Genomic DNA, 15,983 nt, shown 5'->3' on the forward strand with positions numbered 1-15,983 from the left:
CAAACACACTTAAATATTTAGCTGCAAGTTGGTTGAGCACGTCAGTTTGTAACATCATCCAGTTGGAAAGAACCTAAATGACCATCAGAAGGGGAATTTGGTTAAGTAAATTAAACCAATATAAAAATTGTTAAAAAAACAATTATAGCTGGAGGCTTCCAAATTCTTTTTTTCTTAGGCAGGAAAGCTCTTTCTTAAGCAAAAATTTACAAGGGATTCCAAGCATATAAAAGAGGGAAAAGGGGAGCTGCTCCTGTTGAATCGAAGCAGAAGGTCTGGGGCCTCCTCCACATCTCCCTCACTCCTGCAGGGGCCTTACTCACCTCCATCACATTCTTGTGAAAGCTCCCAAGGATGCTATTTGAGAGAACGTTTTAGATGAAAATTTATTGGCCTGGAAAAATATTCATGGCCTGTTATATTAAAAAGCAAATTTTAAAACAGTATAATTCTAATTTTATAAGCAACATGTGTATTTGAATTATGCCCATGTAGGCTGTAATCTGTGGGGTGTGTATGTGTGTGTGTTTAAGACAAAGAAAAACGTTTAACAAGAAATATGCCAGGTGTTCAAATGAATTGTTTTTAAACTCTAGATGATGTGTATTTTAATTCTTTTTCTTTTTGCTTATCTGTAGCTTTAATTTTTAAATAATAACTATGTACTGGTTTTTTAATAAGAAAATATCTTTGGTTAAATATACATTAATTTCTATATACATTAATTTCTAGAAGTCACAGCTTTGGAAAATGTAGTATTTGACACTATACAAATAACTTGTAATGTTTCCAAAGAAGACTTGCATAAATAGCACTTGGTCTCTGTTCTAGTTATTTCCTGTCACATAATGAGTCACCCCCAACACTTAAGTTTCTTAAAACAACAGCAATTGATCATTTTATTATCTCTCCCAGTTTCTGGGGGTCAGTGTTTGGGAAGGGCTTTTCTGGGCAGTTCTGGCTTAGGATCTCTTATCGGGTTGCAGTCAGATGCTGGCTGGAGCAACTGGGGTCAGTCAGGCATCACTCTCTTCGTATTGATTGAGTCTCTTCGTATGGTCTCTCTGCAAGGGCTAGTTTGGACTCATAGTATGGTGGCCTCAGGGCACTTGGACACCTTGCATGGTGGCTAAATTTTCAAGAGAAGGAGTACCAGTGAACAGAGGAGAAGCTACATCACCTTTATGGCCTGTGCTTGAATGTCACCTAGAGTCACTTCTACCAGACTTTAGTAGTCCCTAGTCACAAGCCCATCAAGATTCAGGGGGAGGATAATAGGACAGGATACAGAATTTGTGGGGCTGAGTACAAAGTGAAAGTGTAGGGTCTTTTGTTCAAAACGTATTAAGAATTCAAGTCAGTGACAACAGAGCATTAAACCAAGTGTTGAGCCCTGTTAAGTGCAGGGCCTGGTGTGACTGTGTAGGTTGCACCCCAAGAAGCGATCCCTGGGGAGGGGACATCAACTTCATCTCTTGATGGGAGGAAGATCAAGGCCATATTGTAGAAAAGCATGTGAAATGGGCATTAATTGTGAGACCACCTTTGGAAAATAAAATCTGCCACAGTGTCTATGACTTACCTTCAATTAATTAGATGGCTCACATTTTTACTACCCAGAACTGGAGTAGCCATTAGCTATGCAAGAAGAACTGCTGGCCCTCTCCAGCAACCGGGCTGCCATAGCAGTAACAGGGATGTATTTTAAAACTCTTTGTGCAGAGATACTGGTTGCCTCTAAATAAAGTACAGCAAAAATACCTGTATTATATCTGTTATGGACTGAATTGTGTCCCCCCCGCCAAATTCACACATTGAAGCACTTACCCTCAATATGATTGTGTTTGGTCATAGAGCCTTTAAGGAGGTAATTAAGGTTAAATGAAGTTGTAAGAGTGGGCCCTGATCCAATAGGACTGATGTCCTTATAAGAAGAGGAAGGGATACCAGGAGTGCTCATACAGAGGAAAGGCCATGTGAGCACAGTGAGGAAGCAGCCTTCAGCAAGCCACGAAGAGAGACCTTAGGAGAAACCAAACCTATTGACACTTTGATCTAGGACTTCCAGCCTCCAGAACTGTGAGAAAACAAATTTCTGTTGTTAAGTCACTCAAGTCTGTGGTATTTTGTTATAGGAGCCCTAGTAGACTAATATATCTAGGACTTATACATGTTTACTTGTTCTTTTCAGAATTTTCTTTATTAGTCATCCTTAATCCATTGGATATCCCAGGTTCTCTGTCAACTTCCAAGGAAAGCCAGATCTAACAGAAAATACCATGTTTTAATTAATGTCCCTTATTTTTTTTTTTGGCTGCACCATGAGGCTTGTGAGATCTAGTTCCCCAACTAGGGATTGAACCCGGGCCCTCAGCAGTGAAAGCACGGAGTCCTAACCACTGGACTGCCAGGGAATACCCTAATGTCCCTTCTTTAATAATATTCTGATGAATAAAGGCTTTATTCTTCATTTTCCCTGGAGTGTTGCTTGTGTTCATTTAAGGCTCATGTCTATGGTAATACTGTAGTCCATTCATGGACTTGTATATAAAATAATATTGTTTTCAATCATTGGGGTCAATTATCTGCAGACATGGCTGTGAACAATGACTATCTCCTCGTTTCTGTGTATGCCACTCCTCCCCTCAAGAGTGGCATCTATTTCATCTCCCCTTGAATCTGGGCTAGCCTCGTGGTTTGCTTTGGCCAATAGAATGCAGCAGAAATGATGCTGGTGTTGCAGCTTCCACTTTTGCCCTCTTGAAAGTTAGCAGGCATGTAACAAAATCTTCCTATCCTGCTGGAGAACCCCCTCAAAGGGGAAAAGGCTCAGGTGGGGAGCTGTAGGCATGAGGACACTGACTGCCTGAAGGAGTTCCAGAGGAGGGAGAGGGATGGGCTAGGGAACAAGAGGGTGCCAAACAGGAGCCACACCTGCTGGGCCTGGTTGTGTGGCCAAGAAAGACCCAGGGAATGAAGCAAAGGGGTTTCATGATGATGGTTTTAATTGGCTTTGGAGGCTTGTTGATCTGCCTTGGGTTTGACATTTAGCAAGATTGGAGCTGTCAGTGTTGGCTGATGTAGGGGACCAGCAGGACAACATCCATAATTCCCTCAGATAGTTGCTTGCCCTTGGATCTCTGGTACAGGACACTTTCCCTAGGCACTGGCCCCAGAAAACTGGCTCCTGACACATATTTGCCAAAGCTCTATAGCAGTAGTTACTTCAAACACTGTTGTGTCCTCCCAAAATACGTACGTTGAAGTCACAACCCCTGGTTCTTCAGAATGTGATCATAACTGGAAATAGAGTCAGAGTCAAGCCAGACGTAATTAGTTTAAGTGAGGTCATAATGATGGGGGGTGGGTCCCTAATCCAATATGATTGGTGTCCTTATAAAAAGGGGAAATTTGGACACATACACAGGAATAACATTGTATAAAGATGAAGACATAGAGAGATGAAGAAACCAAGGAATGCTAAAGATTGCCAGCAGACCACCAGGAGCTAGGAGAGAGGCATGAAACAGAGTATCCTTCATAGCTCTCAGAGGAACCAACAGTGTTGGACACCTTGATTTTGGACATCTAGCCTCCAGAAATGAGACAACACATTTCTATTTTTGAAGCCACACAATCTGTGGTACTTTGTTACAGCAGTCCTAGCAAACTAATACCCATGCCAGTGCACCTTACCCTCCTTTCCTCTCATCTCTGCATTTCTGGGTGGATGAACACAGGATAAACTGTGCCCATGAAGAGGAAGCTGCCAGATGGCCTCACATCTTAATCCAGTTAAAATTAAAATTCTCATTTCCTCAAAAATTCTATAAAAGGTGATTTATTATATATTTCAGGCACAAGGAAAAGGAGATAACTTTGATGGGAGGACTACTTTAATGCCTCTGAATTTATACCAAATAGGTTGCTTCATCTACTTCCTTTGAGAATATGTCCTCAGTTATTCCAGAGTTTACAGAGAGCTAACATTTAGTTGTTTTTCTCAAGAAACCTGATTTAACCTAACTGTATTAGGATTGGCACTTGATTATTCCGATATAGTAATTTGCATGATTTTTAGTGCCATAATTGTTGAAAGCTGATATTAGAATCTTAAGAGTGGCATACCTTATTCAGAGATGTTTAGCACCTTATAATAACAACAATATTGGGTGCATTACGCAGTAATAATAGAAATTACACTTGCAAAATAGCTGTGGTAATAGAACATTCTGAAATGCAAGAAATAGAAAAAGCACACTGGAAGAGAAAACCGTGTTTTATTCACTGCATTTGGCTCTCTGTGCGCTAAGGCTGGAAAATAGGAAAGAGCTATGTCTTCCTCAGTGCTCTACTACCCCTGGGCTGCATGATTTAGATCAACCTTTATAATTCTGATTGAAGTGGAGAATTTTCAGTCACTGGATTCAAAAGGGGGTGGGGGAGTGTGGTCATGTTTGAAATACATTTTGCTCTTTGGTTGGAATAGCATTTTGTAAATGAAAACTGCATTTCTAAAGAAAGCATGTATTTGCTATGACTTAGCCTAATAATTTGTTTTTTTCCAGTTGCACATAACTTCTTTTATATAAATTTATTTATTTATTTTTGGCTGTGTTGGGTCTTCGTTGCTGTGTGCGGGCTTTCTCCAGTTGCGGTGAGGGGGTGCTATTCTTCGTTGCAGTGTGCGGGCTTCTCACTGGGCTGGCTTCTCTTGTTGGGGAGCACGGGCTCTAGGCGCGCGGGCTTCATTAGTTGTGGCATGCGGGCTCTAGCCCAGTTGCTCATAACTTCTGATTGATAGCTTGTTTTAAAAATATGATTGAAAAAATAAGTACATTCCTCTACACTTCACCAATATAATTTTTAGGCCAATTTTAGGCTGATTAAGTTTACTCTGCCCCTCTAATACTTTGATTTATTGATCATATTCAATATATCCAAACTCACAGAAAGCCATAGTAAAAAATAAACCTGTAAGAAACCTAAGATATTCTTGACTATGTGAACTGACACAACAAATGTTGATTTTGAATTTTGGATATTTTCTGTATAAGTTAAAAAATTCTGTGAAGTTTTGATTTAATATTTCTTTTGGCAGCCTAATTACCCTAATTCAGGAATATTCTGCTTAAAACTTTGAAGATTAAACAAAGCCAAGGATGCGCCAGGGCAGCAGAGATAAAAAAAAGAGTGAATTAACTCTATTGTGTCCAATTCATGAGAATTATTTCAGCCTTGTATATGTTCACATGAAACCTGCCTTTGCTCGCTTCATTTTAGAAAAGAAAGTTGCTTTTGTTTCTTTAAACTTTTCCCTTTGATTTTGGAAGCATCCCTTTGATTTTGGAAGCATTGAACAACAACAACAACAAAAAATCTGGTTTATGGAGGCCTTTTCTAAGGCCTCCTGATATTCTTGGGGTTGTTACTATCACTCTTTCTCTGGTGGACCAGGTGGCAAGTGAGTGAAAGCCTCTCCTGTAGGGTCTCAATATGCCAGGCAAAGGCCATTTTCTTGGATCAATTATATCTGAATTCTTTGCATCTCCTCCAGTCAACTCGGAAATGACACAAGGAATTTTACCGTTCACTGAGAGCCTCACGTCTCAGCTGCAAATGAGAAGCTTGTCAAATAGACATGCACGGAGAGAAAGGAGAGGCTGGGGCAGGATTGGCCTTGGTTCTTATTCATCCTTCTGAAAAGTCAAAGATACTTCACGTTCATGGGGAGGATTTTGGTGACTTCAGTTAGCAACTTCCTGAAGAGCTGTTTAGGGTTTTGCTGTCACCTCTTGGAACTATAGGCTTTGCTCTATTGCAGTGATTCCCTGCATGTTAATTATTCCAGTTTGTGTCTGAATGTGCCAGCCTTCCTCTGTGTGGTCAAATTATCCCCTTTAACTTCCCCCTCCATTTCTTGGCAGCAGAAAAGTCATTTTTACCAAATCCTTGCTTACCTGTAGGGCTGTTTTGCTGAGATAATGTATGTGGAAAGTGATTCTTTAAGCTGGAAGGTGCTCTGCTTTCCAGTGTAAAATGGCGATGCTGATAACAATACTTGTACTCACTGACCCATACTCCCTCTCCAGTAGCACCTTATTTTCCAAAACAAAGCCTTTTAGGAACTCTGAGTTACCATTTTTCCTCTTGTAGTTTATGGGAATTCATGTCGTGGTTAAGAACATGGGCCATGTAGACAGACTCAGTTCAGAGTTCACCACTGTCTCTCAAGCTATGTGACTGAGGATGGATTAATCTCTGAGTCTGGTTTTCTCAGCTTTAAATAGGGATACACCCTTGTAGACTTGTTGAGAGGAGTAAGTGAATATTGCGAGGTGAAGCACTTAGCATAGTGCCAGGAGCAAAGTAATTAGCTTTCATTGCTTTCTGGAAGTATTTGGTATTCTGCTATTCTAACGGATTTTGTGCAAAGTCAGCAGAAAGGAGCTGCTTCTCGTAGCTTGATTAATTGCAAAATCTCTCCCACTCTACTCTTCTTCCTATGTTCCATTTCACCTGGAATGTGAACGTGTATTCATTAAATGAACAGAGAATGGTTTTATTAGAAATTTTTTTAGAACACTGTACTGGTATATACTTTTTAAAGCAATCATGGAATAATGTTAATAATTTTCTTTTTCAAGTCCAGAATTCAGATACCTGAGAACTCTTTCCCTGGCTTCCAATCCTGATGAAGTTGGTGGGGAGTAAGGTTTTTTGAGATGGTTCCTGTAGGCAGTGGCCCTTTGTTAGTCCCTCCCTGCAGGCTACCATTCTGCCAGGACATGGCCTGGGTTCCTCTGAGCAGCATATAGGTTGCTGGGGAGAGGCTGTGGACATGGTTCTTTGTGATATACATGCTCCAGCATCTCCTTCTTGGACATCCATTCCCACTGGGCAGAGAGTAAGAAGGTCCATCATGATTTCTGACTGGTATTTCATTATTTGTATATTAATATTTGGTGTGGTGTAAGGTTAGGAATTCATGTCATAAGTGACCATTTGAAAAAGACTTCTAACTCTAAAATTTGAAAAATTCTACTTTCTTGGAAGGTAGCTACACAGTGATGCTTCTGATATCAGTGGTATGTTTAACAATGTTTATTGACTCTGCTAATCTCATTTCATCATTTTGTTACAGATTGATGTTCTCAAAGCAGATCTGGAAAGCGCAGAATGGAAAGTTTTGGAAAATCTTATTCTGGAAGATGTCCTTGAACAAATTGGACAGCTCATCTTTGAGATCCATCTCCACTGGCCCGGGTTTGAGGTCAGTGGCAGTGACAGCACTGTTGTGCGGTTCTGGTACAGCCTCCTCAAAGAGTTAGAACTACAGGATTTTAGGCTTTTTCACAGTTACAAAGATTTATCTAAACCTCAGCTATTCCTGAAGAAAGATATTTTCAATGCGAGTAGCTGTTATACTCTGAGTTGGGTGAATACAAGATGGAAATAGGATGCAGGAGCTCATCAACAACTCAAGGAAATATTTGCAGCATGGATCATGTCCATGATTCTAGTTATTCTGGTTTACTTGTCCAGTCTCCCACTAGCCTGTGACCTGCTTGAGGCAGGGATTGTGTTATTGCCTTTGTAGTACACGTAGCCTGGCATCTCGCACATGGTAGGGGAACAGTTAACACTTGCTGAGGGGATGGACACAGGAGTGCCACGGTAGTCAACCTCCATCTGCCCAAACCCAGGCTCTTTGCCTGTCTGCCTCTGACAGAGTGGGGATGCTTGTCCTCTTTCATTTCAGCTTGGAAGATAATCCCACACTTATCTTAGTTTTCCCTAAAATTAATTATGTATCTGTAATCCATGAATTTACCACCATGAAAAAGAAATTATATCACATTTCTGTTTTCACTGGGTTGATGAGATCCTTAAATGTGTAGCCTGCTGTTTAATATAGGGCCTTTCATTTGATGTTAACTCATCTTTTCCTAGGATTTTCTTGTTCACTGTGTCAATAACATTCTTTACAGCCTTGTAGATTTCAATTATTCTTCTTCAGTTTTTGTTGAGGCCATGCTGTGACTCTATAAGAACCACTGATTCTGGTTTCTGGGAACTCAGACACACCAAATTCTGTAACTGAGTTTAAAAGACTAGAGTATCAAGTTATTCAACTCAGGATTCTTTTCATGCTCAGCCTTAAAACCCTCTGTTCCTATGAAACTAAACACAAAGCAGAACTTGGGTGTCTTCAAACCTGATTTCTCAACCTCCGACTTGCCTATGGTGTCAAATCTTTTTTTTTTTTTTGTTATCTCCAAGATTAAGTTTTTCCTTGCTGCCAGTTTGCATTCATTGTAAGCCTGTGGCCTGAGGGCCAGAGTCTCTCTCTTTCCCGGGACAGATACAGTGTGTTTTGGTAATACCAATCCTTTTTTGTATATATTTTTTTATTAAGCAGATAATGCATGTTCTCAGTAGTTCAAACAATCTCTATCATTTCTATTTACAGGATTAGACATTTACCCCTACAAATGATTTTCAAAAATCCTATTTCAAATAAATAGTATAAAAATAAATCAAATTATTACCTTATTATAAATTAAGTACATCTTCTGGTATTTTTTATATCCCAAGAGAGCAGGAATACATACATACACTGTTCATTTAAGAAATTTTGGGAGAGCATAAAATACTGATTACTACTAGACCTCGATTCCTTCTCCCCATCGTTTTACCTTCTTCCACCCCAGACATGCCCTGGGTTGGCTTTTTGCTTTTTGCAGTGGTTTGAAAATACCATTCCTCAGGTGAGAAACCAAAATACAATAGAGTTATATCATCTTACTAACTTGGGTTCAAAAGGGAATAAGACTTTCTGAATTAGTAGTGATGATTTTTTAAAATATAAGTGAGGTTTTTTATATTAAAACTTATAGTACACTAATAAAAGTCATTGAAGTGAGAGGACCAGCTTGAATAACTTTGATTTGAAATAACAGTTTAGTTGCTTTCAATGTCCCTAGGCATTTCAAAAGTACAAAAAGTTTATCAAACTCAAAAGTGGTTTTTACTGTTAGTTTGCATGGTGTGGCCTCCAAAACAAAGTTAACTTCAGTCCTGTTTGGATTATATCACAGATTGTCTTTCATTTTTTAATAAAAATTTTATACAGTAAACACAGATCTTTTTATACATTAAAATTTTTAACCCTTCTTATATACCAAGGTATGAAGTATACTAATCCTAAGTATCTAGTTAGTGTGACTAGGTTTTAGATGTATTCACACTCATACCAAGATTTTTAACTCATGGGATTGAAGATTAAAGTCCCCTTTGTACAGGACGGGTTACCATTGATTCCGGATTGGTGGTGCAGAACATTGACTTCATCACACTATATATATCTGAAGCAAGAATGGAAGTACTGTTAAGAAAAAAATAAAGACAAACTCAAAATAAATCCCAAACACACCCACCCACACCCACCTACTAGGCAGCCTGTTCAATTGTTATTTGTACTTATTTTATGATTTTTTTTCTAAGACTGTCCTTCATTCCCTTCATGGAGAGTTTGAAATTTGTGATGAATATTCTGACTGTTGCTATGGTTTCCCTGCCTCTAGAATTATTATGTTTATTGTGTGGGCCAGGGTTTTTTAACCTCAGCATTATTTCCATTTGGGGCTGGATAATTCTTTGTTGGGGGAGGGAGGGCCATTCTGTGCATTGTAGGATGTTTAGCAGCATCCCTGGCCCTCCCCCTAGGTGCCAGGAGCACCACAAAAACAACACAAACAAAATACAAAAAACAAACATACAAAATCAAGAGCTGCTATTCATTGAGAGCTTACTATGTGCCCAGTACTGTGCATAGATTATTCCTAATTCTCCAAACAGTCCTATAAGGAAGTGTAATTTTCCCAAATATACAGGTAAGGAAACTCTGAGAGGTTAAAATACCTTATTCAGATTATTCAAATGGTGAAGCAGGAATCCATATCTCAGACTGCCAGATCCCAAAGCCCATGCAGGGCCCCTCCTCCGTCTGCTTCAATAGCCTTTGACAAACGTAGGGACATATTTTTGCCTCCCTATTAGTAAATGGGAAGAAAAGCCTACAAATTTACTAATACCAGACCTGCAAATCTGTTAGAGTTGGGATCATTTTTGTAGCATGCAGGTTTAATTTAAACAATCTACTTAATTAAAATGTGCCCACCAAATGGAGGCTTCCTGAAAAAATATGGGGTCCCAACAGCTTCTCTGTCAATATATTCAGGTTGCCAGGAAAGATCTTGCAAGTCCTGGAAATGACCCTTGGCCCTCATTGGTCCCAATATGCCACACTTTGCTCCTAGATTTTAGGGAAGGCCCAGTCACTTGGAAGTGTAGTGTAAGTTTCCTTTGTTTCAAACTCGCCTTTGACCTGCAGATATATGAGGTCAGATGTGAATATCTGTGACATACATCTCTTAATTAACGCCTACCAGAGCAGTGCTCATAAATGAATCTGAAGATAGAAATTTAATAATGCTCTTCTCAAATGATTTTAAAAACTGTTCCTTTTTGGATGAAAGACATATGAGGATGTAAGAGATTCAGAGGTCAACCTTTTAGCACAAAAGGTTGTGCTAAATCACAATTTGAGATTAAAGTCAAAGAAAAACAATTTTCCCATTCTCCCTTTTCTTAGAGTGATTGTATTTGACACAGTTATAATAGGTTATCATATAAATATTTGTAACTATTTGACATAGTTCAAATGAAGTGAACCAGGAAAAGATAAACAAACTTCTGTTAGAATTGACTGAAGGTCCACTAGTATTTACATCAGGGTGGAACAAAAGCAAATTCATGAATTTACAGTGTTTAGTCCAAATCAGTTATTCATGTAAGCATTTCTGCTTTGACTATAAGATTTTAGTATATAGTAAATACAGTACAAGATTTGCATTTCCTAAGCATTACATGTTTGGATTTTGCAAAGCTTGAATTAATACCAGGGAGCCAGCCTCGTCGTCATATTTCTCTAGATGAAAAATGAAGGCCTCATTTAAACAGATTATTCTACTTGACTATACAATGGTAGGTACCTACAAGCTCAATTACATAATATAATTCTCTTCTTTTGGAGATAAACTTATTTTGCCTTTTAAGCAATAACATAATTCTTTTTTGTACTAGCCAATTGCTAGTTCTTTGTGAATTCAGTGCATTTAATTGTATGCTAAAATATGTTCCTTTTTCTTACACTTAAAGAGGTATTTGAACTTTACTTATCACATGAAATCGTAATCCAAAGATTCAAGATATTCTTAAACTGCTTAAATTTAGAAATTCTATAATTTTATTATATTTCTGTCCTTAAGAAAAGAAATCAAGCAAGCTTAATATTGTCACACTTTATATTTAGCGCTGTATGGAGAAATGCTAGTTCCCAACACTTGTTAAAACTAATTGCTGTATAAAACTAGCAATTTATATTCTCATATAAAGTATTTTAAGTTTTTCTTAGTGATTGGTTTTATGCAATAAGATTGTCTGAAGTAATAAGGGTTTTTTTTCCTGTTAAGTTTGGATTCTAATCTAGACTATTTTAATACAGAAACTCAGTATATATAGGACAGATATGCAATCAGTATGTACCAGGGAGCAGAGTTGGTGAATGACTGTGGTCCTCAGTCCTCCAGAGGTTCTCCTCCACTGCATTGCCTCCCACAAGACACCCAGACTGCCCCAAGATCAAGCAATTAATGCACAGCACAATAGGCATCCTCCAGGACCCTGCACCATCCCTGTGTTTAGGTTCTATTCTAACTGCTCTGTGTCATGCGTTACCAGTCATTGGATATTTTGACATCGCCCCTAGGTGGGTATATCCAAAAGTCCAAGTGGGTTCCATAACATTATTGAGAAACCACAATTATGTATCAATAAAAATAAGCTATTAGTTATCTGTACAAGAAAGTATTACTTCTCAAGGATTGGTGTCAGATCAAACATCGTTTTCTCAGGGACTCCTATATTGAAGGCCCCTAGCTATGTCTCCTTACAATGTCTTCTATTCTCCCCCGCTTCACGCTCCTTTTACTTTAATGGATCTGCTTGTGTAATGGCTTTCCCAGCAGACTGTAAGCTCCATGAGGGTAAACACCATGTCAGTATTCCCAGTGCCTACCATGGAGCCTGCTAGGTCAAAGGTGCTCCATAAATATTGTTGAATATGAATATAAAGAAAGCTATTTCACAAAGGATTTTTCAGTGAAATTATTTCATCATCATTTGTTATTGACTTTTTTTCTGGTATTAAAAATGTCTTTGGAATTTAGATGGACCAATATTTCTCATTTTGGTTAATTTAATTTTAGGCACAATTTGTCCTTTTCTTGACATGGTTGTTTATTGCACTGCTTGCAGTAGTCCTCATTCCTGATTAAAGGATGCTAACCTGAAGATCTTTCTTGACCTCAGGGACTTGAGAGCTATATAATAATTGAATCGAATAAATACAATAATAATTAAAGGCTCAAGTATTGTTAGAAGGTACCCTAGGATATAAAACCTCAATCTTCCTTGCTCATTCCTCATTGTCCTTTTTTTTTAACCAATTCCCAGAAAACACACTTTTTAGAGTCAGTGTATTTGGTCACAACTCACAGTAGCATGGAGAATATTTTTCAGTTTATGAGAGAAAGAAGGTATGATGATGTAAAGGACAGGGGCTGGTATTTCTACAGAAATGATTAAAATCACATTGTTTTTTTAGGACAAAAAAATTTAAGGTAGTTGTTCAAAGAGTACAAACAAGGTGAGAGAGGGTATTATGTTCTCCAGGATATTTGAAGTCTGACCAAGAAAAGTCCTTTCGGGCAGTTACCATTAGGTCTAACTCTCAAGGAAGAGGCTATGAGAATCTCTTTAGCTATAGGTTCTGTTTTACTAAAAGATGAAATAAATACAGTCTTTAAAACTACCTCAGTGAAAGCCACAAAGATTACAACACAAATCTGACAGTTTTAAAAATACACACTTAAGTGGCAGTATGTAGAAGAGAAAGGATAGCAGGATGAAGGGAGAAAGATTCTGACCCTGCTGCTGACCAGCTGCGTGATACCAAGCAATTCATCACCCTCATTGGCCTATTTTCTTATCTTAGGTTGGAATATTTGATTTCTAAGGTTTCTTCTAGCTTGAAAATCTCATTATTCTAGCATTTTATGATTAGAGAAGGCTTAGACAGTGGTTAGGTAATTTCTTGATTTGTGTGCTATAAAGTCTTAGGATAAATTCAGGAAAATCCAAATGATATGTTTATTCAGAAGAAAAGCCCCAGATAAAAGATGAATCCATTATGATGCCTCTCCAGTCATCAAGTGAAGTGCCCTTAGGTAAAGTACCTTTTTAGGATAACACACTTAAACTCACAAGGTTCTAAAAATCAGAATGTTTCAGACTGCACTTGTTTACACTTCTGTCTTTTTAGACTATCCTAACAAAGTGGCAATATCCAAAGATACTAGATTAAGTATATATCTTTATGGTGATCCTTCTGTATGTATATGTGTGAATATATATGTATGCATTTATCTATGTATGTATGTGTATGTGTTTATGTACATATATGAATGCCCAAGAAAGAAAAATCTTCAGGCACAAAAAGCCCGGGGGACCCTAGAACCAGAGAAGTAGAGCAGGAATCTACACTGCAGTGGTCCTAGTTCAGTATACCAGTGATGGCCAGTGACCTAGAGCATTAGAGATAAGGCCTGCTATGTTGGGGGAAAGGATTGGAACTGAGTGAGATACTTGAAGCAGTGGGACCCTTGGAGGGCTACAATCTCGATGGAAGAGGGTTCTAAAAACTACCCCTATCTCCCTTCCTCCAAGCACAAGGAAGTCTACCCTTGCTGTAGCTCTGGAGAAAATCAAGTTTTCTCATGAGAATTTGAAAACTTCAGCCTGTTTAAAGAGTTGAATCCATAATCACGTGGTTAAGAAATACATAAGCTGAAAAATTTAGATATAAAACTGGTTCTAGGGGGTGATATCTCAGGGGTACATGGCAGAAGCAAATGTAAAACCACTCAAAGGGACTCTTCAAATTGGACTACAAAGTATTTCCTCCAAAAAACAAGACCCACGTAAGATGAACTCCTAATAAAAAATTACAACTGACAAGGAAATGGCCTACCATGAGATAAAGTTAACAGACACATTATACACTGGGATTTTCAGTCCAAGAATTTGCGATAACAGAATAACAATCTTAAAGAAAGTATAATATAAATTATTTGATGTGATTAAAGGCATAAAAGACTATATAGAAACCATAAAAAATAAGACATATGAAGAACAGGTAGATATAAAAAAGTACAAATAGACCTACCACAAAGGGAAAATAGTCACTGGAATGAGTTTAATGAATTAAACAGCAGATTAGACACAGCTGAAGAGACTGTAAAAGTGAACTGGAAGATAAACCTGAGGAAACTGTCCAAAATGTAGTACAGAAAAATATGAACATTTATATTGCTTAAATAAGACATGAGTAGTTTGAACCTTAAAATGTCTTTCAGAAGATGAAGCAGTAAAGCTGGGTATTTGAGCCACTGTGTGTAAAAAGTGGTACTAGAATTGTATGGACAGTATGGTAACCAGCAGCCACATGCTGCTACTGAGCATCTAGCATGTGGCTAGTATGACTGAGGAGATGAATTTTAAATTCTATTTACTTTTAATTAAGTTAAAAAATTATACTTGATTCAATTATTAGAAAACTCTTAGTAGGTCTGTTTGGAACAACTTAGGCATGTAAATCTACTTTGTGTGAAACAGATAAAATATTTGATGAAAATTTAGTGTCTGCATTGAGATGTGCTGTTAAGCGTAAAATATACACCAGATCTGACTTAGTATGAGAAAAGTAAAATATTAATTTAAAAAATAATTGAATGTTGAAAGAATATTTTGGATCATATATTATTTATATTAATATCCCCTTTTTAATGTGGCCATTAGAAAATTAAAAATTATATATATGGCTCATGTATTTCTATTAGTGCTATACTAGAACACATACTTAAATACAAAATGTTTGAGATTTGAGTTAGTCCCTCAGATCTCAAAAATGTTGAAGGTTGGAGAGTAGGATGTGGGGAGCTAAAAAATCATCTGAAGACAGTTATTGCAGTTATAGGAAGCTGTAAAAGCAAAGGAGTTATCACTTTGTCACTAAAAATAAAGCCACTCTAAGGACTCTGGCTGCAAGTTGTGACTTAAGTTTCAGATAAAATTTCAGTGTTTAGATTGAGAAAATTGTTTCTACAATTATTAAAGTGACTTTGAACATGGAAGGTGTACACATAAACATGTAAAATGTATATCATATTCACATACATACATGCATGTAAATACATGCACACACACACACACACACGTGTACATATTTTTGGTTAGCTAAATTTCTCTGAGTTTACACACTCTAAACTGTAGTTTCTGAAATACTCAAGATAAACTCAGACTCCACTAATTCTCATTCTTAGTGTGCATATCATCTGGGGAACTTACTAAAAGTGCTTTGAACCAGGGAATGAATATATAGTATTTGTAAAATTGCTGTCGTTTGCTAGTTCATTCACTTTATTTACCCACTGATCAAATAAATATTTGATAACATGAATTTTGAACCAGCTGCTAAGATGGAATCTTCTTTCCCCTGGATCTTCTCTTCTTCTTCTTAGGTCCCTTAGTAATTGCCTTGTTTACACTGTATTTCATCAGTTATTTCATGATCCATTAAGAAAGAATGCCACCAATTAAACTATGACACATCATTGATTTTAAGACATAGCCCTATTTCAGAGATGTTAAAAATGTGAAAAACCTGCATCTTTGATGAAATATAGCATCAATGTTCCCTAGGTCTCACTTTGAGACCCAAAGTTAATACTGCTGATGGATATTTTGGCCTGGATGGCACTTCACACTTCCCTTCTCCATACCTGAATTCATTATGGTTT

At 37.7% G+C, this 15,983-nt stretch overlaps 1 protein-coding gene across 1 annotated transcript in view; it reads left to right on the forward strand.

Annotated features, from left to right (window-relative positions):
• METTL24 (methyltransferase like 24) overlaps nucleotides 1-8,137 on the forward strand; it is a 110,636-nt gene extending 102,499 nt beyond the window's left edge. Inside the window, exon 5 of the mRNA XM_065889173.1 lies at nucleotides 7,145-8,137. Coding sequence (XP_065745245.1) covers nucleotides 7,145-7,459 — 315 coding nt within the window. The 3' untranslated portion in view covers nucleotides 7,460-8,137. The remainder of the gene's footprint in view (nucleotides 1-7,144) is intronic.
• Nucleotides 8,138-15,983: the final 7,846 nt, after the last annotated feature.

The sequence above is a fragment of the Phocoena phocoena genome, chromosome 12 (genome assembly GCF_963924675.1).
Source record: "Phocoena phocoena chromosome 12, mPhoPho1.1, whole genome shotgun sequence".
NCBI lineage: Eukaryota > Metazoa > Chordata > Mammalia > Artiodactyla > Phocoenidae > Phocoena > Phocoena phocoena.